At 46.4% G+C, this 8,085-nt stretch overlaps 1 protein-coding gene across 1 annotated transcript; it reads left to right on the forward strand.

The window, feature by feature from the left end:
* Nucleotides 1–1,341: 1,341 nt before the first annotated feature.
* Nucleotides 1,342–8,085, forward strand: MALSU1 (mitochondrial assembly of ribosomal large subunit 1). The gene is made up of 4 exons (XM_038129674.1): nt 1,342–1,533; nt 3,051–3,229; nt 5,992–6,073; nt 7,271–8,085. The coding sequence occupies exons 1-4, from the start codon at nt 1,344–1,346 to the stop codon at nt 7,447–7,449; spliced, it is 630 nt and encodes a 209-aa protein (XP_037985602.1). The 5' UTR covers nt 1,342–1,343; the 3' UTR covers nt 7,450–8,085.

Genomic DNA, 8,085 nt, shown 5'->3' on the forward strand with positions numbered 1-8,085 from the left:
GCAGGAATTACACAAACAGAGAAGATGTTCTACAGGAAAATCATGTTAGTTTCAAACAAGGTGCAGTTTTTTAGGCAAAACTGTAGCCTATAAAAGTGGGCAAAAGGCTTGAGCTGGGATACATGGTTTAGGTGTATATGGAAGTGCCCATGTACTGTACCTGCCCCTTTCCAGCTGCCCAACACAACACAGTGTGTTCCAGCACAACACAGTGGTGTTTACAGAGCAGAAATGATCTTTCCTCAATTCCAGACGTGTCAAACCATCTTTAAAACTGATGCTTCTTCAGCTGCCCTCTGGCCCACGTTCCCAAGCCATGGTACCGAACAGCCACCTTCAGGATGTATCCCCAAGTTAACCTGCATCTGTTTTCTGGCTCCAGAATCCCACTGGCCAGATGCAGCTGGAGACCCAACAGACCAGCTGCACTGGCTGGGAGGACAAGGGAGACCACAAGGCTGAGGAGCAACAGAACACGGGGAAATGGCTTCAGATTGAAAGATAGCAGGTTTAGGTATTAGGAAAAAATTCTTTACTGTGAGGGTGGTGAGGTGAAGGATCTGTGGGTTTCGGGCTGTAAATCCCCCCGGCTAGTTTGGGATTTAAGCCAGCACAGATCCTACATAGACGAAGCAAAGGACGAGAAGCGCTTTTTCTCCACATGGTTCTGATGTCCTGTTTTATTAGCTGAAAAGGGACATCCGCAGCGTAGAGCATCCAGGTGAAAAAAGAGACTGAAATCCCAACCCAAGGGACATTTATACCCGCGGAATGGGAGGCGGGGACGGAGGGCCGCAGCCAATGGGATACCAGTGAGGAGGGGCGAAGGGAGGAGCTACAAGGGACAGATCGCCTTAGGGATAAACCATCTGAGGTAAAAGGGGGAACTGTTCATGTAACATAACACCCAGTGCAAAACATCTAAATAACTATTCAGTGCATCACAACACCAGAGGCACTGAAACAGGCTGCTCAGAGAAGTTGTGGATGCCTCATCCCTGGGAAGTGCTCAAGGCCAGGTTGGACGGGGCTCTGAGCCACCGTCTAGTGGAGGGTGTCCTTGCCAGGGCAGGCAGGTGGTAACTGGACGATCTTTAAGGTCCTTCCCAGCCCAGGCCTTTCTGTGGCTCTGTGACTCTGCGAGCCCGCCCGGAGCCGGCGGCCGCTCGCAGCCGAGGACCCGCAGGCCCAGCGGGGCCGCCCCAGGGCCGCCCAGGGGCCAACGCCGCGCGCGCGGCGGGCCGACCGGCAGCCGGCTGCGCCAATCAGGCGAGGGGGCTGCCCCGCCGCCGGCCAATGGCGAGGCGGCGTGCCGGGAGGGGCGGGGCGGGGCGCGGGCCGGCATGTGGCGGGCGCTGGCGGGAGCGCGGCGGCTCCTGCGGCCGGTCGGGGTCGGGGTCGGGGCCGCGGCTGGGGGTGCCCCGCGGGCGGAGCCGCCGCCACCCCGGGCCCCGCCGGGTCGGGGCTGCGCGGCGGCGGGAGGCGGAGCCGGGCCCGGGGCGCTGGGGGCGGCGGAGCGGCGCCAGCCGGCAGGTAGGGCCCAGCCCGGGGCCGCGCTGCGGAGGTGCCCCGCGGGACCTTGAGCGGAGTGTGGCGCCTCTGGAAGAAGGGGCTGCCCGGCGCGCGTGGAATCGCGCCCGCAGCTGCGGAGGATGCTCGCCGTGCCCAGGGCGGTGGCATCGGCCGAGACCGCGGGTCTCGGGGTCACGGCACCGGCACTGGGCCGGCGTGGCCTCCGCAGCGCTGGTGGAAAGCGAGGAGCCGGGCGGTGTGCAGGGAGCCCGTGTGTAGATCCGAGCGTAGATCCGTGTGTGAGGGATCCCTGCCCGGCCGCCCCATTGCGCTCGCAATCGCCCCCTTCGGTATCAGCCTTGTGACAGGTACAAGCCTTGTGTGCTCAGGGCTGGTTTGCTGTTCAGCCAAGCTCCTCTAGCCTGGATCTGACCGTGGCGAGCAGTGCCTCGTGGTGTTTAGGCCATCCGTTCTCCAGGCAGGCTCTGGAGGCTTCTCAGGTGGCTGCCAGGCAAATATTTATATTTGACTTCTGTTACTGCTGTGGCTGAAGGGTCTGTGGCCACTGCTAATTTTCAAGATGTGTGAGCACAGCAAAAAGTTGAAAGGGTGCCCTGAGCTGAAAGCTTTACATTTACAGAGACCTGATCCAATTTCATATCCCCATTCATGCATATAATTGCAGCTATTGTTCCTTTGTTTGGCTTTTTCTTTATATTGGGAAATATAAAGCTTAGCTTTGTGCTGGTGCTCAGTCTGCACTAACATTCATTTTATAGTGGCAGACCAGCCCTGCTGACAGATTCAAATTAAGCCTAAAGTGTGCATACAAGTTGCATCTACCTAATTAGGACAAATTAGAGCTAAACTTATTTCATGGTGTGAACAGAGCATAGTTTCACTGATTTACTGTTCTGTAAGCTGGCTTCCTTAAACTGTTGAAGGACTAAAGCTTTGTCTACAATATCATAATGCTCTGCACCAGATCAGGCTAGGGAAAAAGAAGAAAAAGTGGCTTTACTCTGCCTGCAGATAAAAACACTGCATTGTGTCAGCTCCTTTTTTAAAATACTGGTTTCACTTGGTTAAGATTCTTGAACAGTTTAATCACAATGTATTATCACAGATTGTTGAAAAGCGTAGTTCTGAGATATCTTCAATTTTGTGTGTTGTTTAAATGTTTTTTGGAGTCCTTAGGTTTAATTCGTCTACATTGAGAAGTGAATGATATTATTGGCTTTTAAATGGCAACAAAAAGAAATAAGTAAGTTAGCAAAAACCAAAGTTTCATTTGGGTAACTGTTACATCTAGTGATAGTGTTTGCTGGAAGAGTGCTTATTTCTCCACTTTGGTGGCTGTAAAAATGATTTTGAAAAATCTGCAGTTCGTGTTGCATTGTCAGTATCCAACCAAACTCCACAGTGAGTGACTAGCTTAGGCTATAATTCAGTTAATTGTTCTTTTATGGCTCTAAATGGTTTTTTTTTTGCAATTAAAATGAAAATTTGCCACTGTTCTATTTTTTTATGTGCTCCAGATACTATTCTTCCAAAGTTCAACATTGACTTGGCTGTGGCACTGCTGAGGCAAGAAAATGCCAAAGACATCTGTGTCATCCAGCTATCTCCAGAACTAAAATACTGTGATTATTTTATAATTGTGAGCGGATTTTCAACACGGCATCTTCATGCCATGGCAAATTACATGCTGAAAATGGTAAGACAGTTCTTGCTGCTCTCTCTGAGTTTTGGGAATGGGTTTAAGTTTTGTGATGGGAATTTCCCCAGGATTGCACGTGTAGGGGTGTACCAGGTAAGATGAAACTGATGGCATTATGTCATTTAGTCCTGAATACATCTAGGAAGTAACTGGTTTTTTTCCTTTAGCAGTTTACTACACAAAATATGGGTATTATGTTTTAGAAACAGACCTCTCTGTGTGTGGAACACTGAGTACTTCACAGTTGGGTGACTGGAACATGAATGATGTGAGATGGTGATGATGACCTGTGTCTGCCTTGACTTCTGTCCAGCGAGCACAATTCCTATTCCCAGTCATTCAGAGTAGCTTTATCTGGCTGTTCTCAAACCCTGATCCTTAAAATTTCCACTTTCTCAGATATATTGTAAGGCTGGAAAAAAAGTTGGCTTCTTAAGAGGCACAGGATCCCCTCATGAGCTTTAAGCAAACTGGTAGTTAATGGTCACCCTGCTGTGCAGGTACTGCAGGAGAGGAGAAGCAGCAGCAGCCATCCTTGCACAGAAATCCTCTGCTGTTTGGCTTTGGAAGAAAGAGAACTTTTCAGTACGAGAACAGAGGTCAGAATAAAATTACCGGTGGAGCTTAGGGATGCGGGTGAAACTCAGGAGGGAGAAACTTTCTTGCCTGAGAAGAGCCGTGCAACTCTTAAAAAGCACAGCATGAGGAATATGACCAGCCCCATCTTAGTCAGCTGTCTGTACTCAGCCTGGAGTTTGCCTTCTCACCACCCACTTTATTGCCCTTCCTGACCCCGTTTTTCCTTTCACTCTTGGTTTTGCTCTCTTCTTTCCAATCCCATTGGTTTCAGCTGTGAGACTCGTGGGGGAAAGGAGAGTGGGAGAGATGGTTTAGCTTTTCAGGGCCTTTCTGAGCAGGTGTGGGGAGTTTCTTGTGTTCTCTGCAGGAATCGGCTCATTTTCGCAAACCAGAATTTTGCCTTAAGCTGGAAGTTGCATTAATGTGATTTGAGTATGCTAAATCAAAGTGCTTAGTATGTACTTTATTGCTTATATAACTTTCTAGTCTTAACAGTTTTTCATTTCCCCCAGACCAGGAGAGATCAGTGAGTATCACCTGCCCTGCAAAAATTTGGCTGGGCTTCGTGGCTGTACCCTCTGGTGGCTGTAAAAGCAGCAATTTTACGGGGGCAGAGCCTCTTGGGAGGCATGATGCCCTCTTGGGAAGCATGGTTGCCCTCCTGGACATCATGAGAAACTGGGAAGCCTGGTCAAGTACTTGGGGGTGGCTGAGATCATGTCACATTGGAAATTTTCTAGGTAAAAAGTAGCTGAAGCTTAAGATGTAAAGCAGAGCAAGTGCTCCAGAGTGATGCCAAGCAATTGGCAAGCTTTACTATAATTTCCTAAACCCTTGTGATTGATTCACAGTAAAACAAGGAGGTGCTCATGTGTAGCATGAGATCTTCTTCCCGTTCTGCTTCCAGGAGCTTGTGAATGGCAAAGGCCCATATCCCCATCTAGTTTCATGTCAGAGGAAGAAGCTAACACTTGGCTGTATTGTAACTGTTCACCTTACACAGCTCTAAAGACCGGGCTTGGAAACTTGTAGCAGGGACCAGCCTTTGCAACCTGATGATAGCTGGTGGCAGCTCCCACTGGGCTTTTTAGTATTTTGAACAGACTGTTGGAGTCTTTTGAAGATACCTCACAAGCCATCTTAAGGAAAGGAAGGTAGAACTGGTTCTGAGTTAACATATTGAAAGTTTTCCATGCTGGTTTGCAAACTAGCATCATTACCCAGCAGCTAACATCGTGTAGAACAACAAGAAACAATTGAATTTTGTGATAACTACATTCACAGTGAAGTGAGACTCCTTTGCCAGCCAGCCTTGCTGGTACATGTTGCTTTTTGTTCTGTCTTCCATGGCAGAATGGACTTTTGGAGCCATTTCTATCGATACTCCTAGTAGAGGAACAAGTAGGTTATGGCCAGATGTGAAAGTGACCATACTTCAGCCTTGAGCTCTCAGATTTCTCCAGCTCTGGTGGGTGTTTGGGTTCTTCATGTACTGGCTGGGGAGAGCTGAGCCTCTCAAGCTGGCACCTACAAAAGGCACCACGTGCTGCACAGAGAAGTGCCCACTTTCCCTGACTGACCTTGTGCAGCCTTGCTTTGAACTGCCCTCTCCCAGGTGGAAGTCTGTGTGCTGGTCCTACTTCTGCCAGCTTGCAGCAAGTGTTGGGTGTGTACCCTCAAGGGGCAGGAGGCTGGTTTGAATGCCTTCTTCATGGCAGGGGATGAAACTTGGTTTTGTCCCACTTCCTTCCATCTGAGAAGAAAATAAGCTCAGCATCTCCATTTCTGCATCCTCAACCTGCCAGTGTAAACCACCAGTGAAAGGAATCAAATAAATCCTGGTGGTGGTGGCAGCTATGGGGACCCAGTAATGGAAAGACTACTGTAAGCAGTTGTATTTAATATTCATCTTGATAAAAGATACCTGCAAAATTCTTGGACAAATGGTATGGGAATCCAGAGCATTAGGATTTCAGATTTGAGAAATCTGTACATGTTTTCCAGTAGTACAAATGTATATTAACCTTTTTCTTTTGTGCAGATCCCAGGACCAGCATGGAGTAATCTAACCCATTTAAGCTTTAAAACATCTCAGCAAAATCAAGCTTCTCTGTTAAGTTTGAGTGCTTTTTAAATAAATGTAAAAGACTTGTTTTTCTGCCATTCCTTTTTTCTCTCAGTACAAGCATCTCAAAGAAGAAGGTGGTCCTCACACTCAGATTGAAGGAAAAGAGACGGATGACTGGCTGTGCATTGATTTTGGTAAATATTTGTGGATCTGAGAAAAAACAAAGTTCTGCATGAGCTATTTGTTGACAGAAGCATCTTGCCATGAACCCTGGTTGCTGTGGAAAGTTCACAGTTCTCTGCTGTTCGGGAGTTCCAATTGTTGCTTGAACTCACTGAGATAATAAATGATTTTCCATTAAATATCTTTGGCACTGAGAAAAAAACAGTAAACACTCTTCAGTGCCTAAAACAGGTCCTAATAAATTTAAGGTAACAATAGTGGGGGAAAAAAGTTATTTCAGTCAGTTTCCTCAGGTTTCTGTATTCCATGTTTGGGTAAATGGGAGCTCATTGTACATTGCCTTACTAGTGAACTATTGAACAAACTTTTTCACTGTCCAGATCATACCATCACATGGGGTAAAACCTGAGTCCTAAGAAATTGAGTTTAATTCTTTATTTTACAAGCGTGAAACTCTACACAAATATAAAAGACTACATTCAAAAAGCAGTTCTCCTTCACTGCTACTTTTACAATCTCACTCCCTGGCTTGATGTTTTACCTAGAAGATGAAAACTTCACTTATGGATGAGTGAGAAGCGCTGCAGCCACTGATGTTAAGCCTTGGCTACTTAATGATAATAATTATTGATGGTAATAACTGAAAATCAATTGGAATTTAAGGGAATAATACTGAAAAGTGCATTAGACAAACACTGGAATTAACATTCTCTGCTGTTGTTTGCACAGAATAATGAAACCAGAAAAACTTAGTACATCAAAGTTTGAACCTATTTCATTGTAAAAACTACCTGAGAAGTGTGAGCAACACACCTAGGAAAAAATTACTTGGCTTTAGCAGGATGCTGACAATACAAAAAAGCTTAAAATCCATCTGTCACCTTGGGGGACTCTTTCAATGAAATTCCCTTTGTATTTCTTCTGTCCCATAAAAGTCATAATTTCGTAGGTTTGGAGTCTTGTGATAGTGTCCTATTTTAAAGTATTGAGTCTCATATCTTGTTACTGTAGTCTTGGAGTTTTTTGAAAGACTGACCAGTTCCTAACACTGCTTGAGAACTGGAAGTAGCATCTTAGGAAGGGACCTTTATCAGCTACCATGTTGTATCTAGCCAGAAAGGGGGTGGAGGGCTTAAACTCCTTGCTCAGCTCTGCTTTGCTTGCTTTACTGTTCCCTTTAATTCATTGTGAATTTCTGTTCTGTGCAGGTAACATCGTGGTTCACTTCATGCTGCCCGAGACACGAGAAGTTTATGAACTGGAGAAGCTATGGACTCTTGGTCCCTACGATGACCAGTTAGCACAGATGACTCCACAGTCCCTGCCAAAGGACTTTATTTTTGGACTGACTCCTAACAGCAGTGATCATCTTGAGACAAGAACTTAAAGCAGCTACTGCACGGAAAGAGGGCGAGTGTGGCTGAGGCATACAGTCTTGGAACTGAGTAGTCAGTACAGTTGATCAGTACAAAACGGTGTTTTTATTGGATGTGCCCAGGTGGAGTTCTGAGCAAGCTAAAGTGAGCAGAATCATAGAATCACTAAGATTGCGAAAAACCCTTAAGATAAGAGTCCAACCATGAAATGTCAAAGGAATCCTATCAGAGCTTCCCAGGGGAGCTATTGGCTTAGTGGAGTTTGCAGTGAGAAGAGAGGGGCAAAGACAGCTGCTTAAGCTGGAACTCACGCTCAGCCTCTAGAGTAATTGTTTTTCTAATATCTGTGGAAGATACTCTGTAGTGGTAGTGCAAAACAGACTGGAGTGCTGCAAGGGAAAACTCTGAAATAGTACAGTTTGAGATGACACTTCTTGTGTTAAGCCATTTGCTTCTGGTCACAATAAAGTAAGTCATGATCTGAAGGGGGGGACGGAAAACAAAGTGGTGTTACTGAGAACATAAAAGCCAAGAGCAACAGTGACAAATAAATGTGCTTTGAGTTATCAGAACAGTAAATCAGTTTTCCAGCCAAGGCAAACCTGGTTTTAATAATAATAAAAAAGCCCCAAACCGAAGTGCTTCAA

This window comes from Motacilla alba, chromosome 2 (assembly GCF_015832195.1).
Source record: "Motacilla alba alba isolate MOTALB_02 chromosome 2, Motacilla_alba_V1.0_pri, whole genome shotgun sequence".
NCBI classification, from domain to species: Eukaryota; Metazoa; Chordata; class Aves; order Passeriformes; family Motacillidae; genus Motacilla; species Motacilla alba.

Bases quoted from the DNA above. Each gene is read 5' to 3' on its own strand.
- MALSU1 (XM_038129674.1), top strand. From the start codon at position 1,344: ATGTGGCGGGCGCTGGCGGGAGCGCGGCGGCTCCTGCGGCCGGTCGGG. The intron at 3,230-5,991 runs GTAAGACAGTTC...TTTTTCTCTCAG, and splicing joins CAAATTACATGCTGAAAATG to TACAAGCATCTCAAAGAAGA. The intron at 6,074-7,270 runs GTAAATATTTGT...TGTTCTGTGCAG, and splicing joins CTGGCTGTGCATTGATTTTG to GTAACATCGTGGTTCACTTC.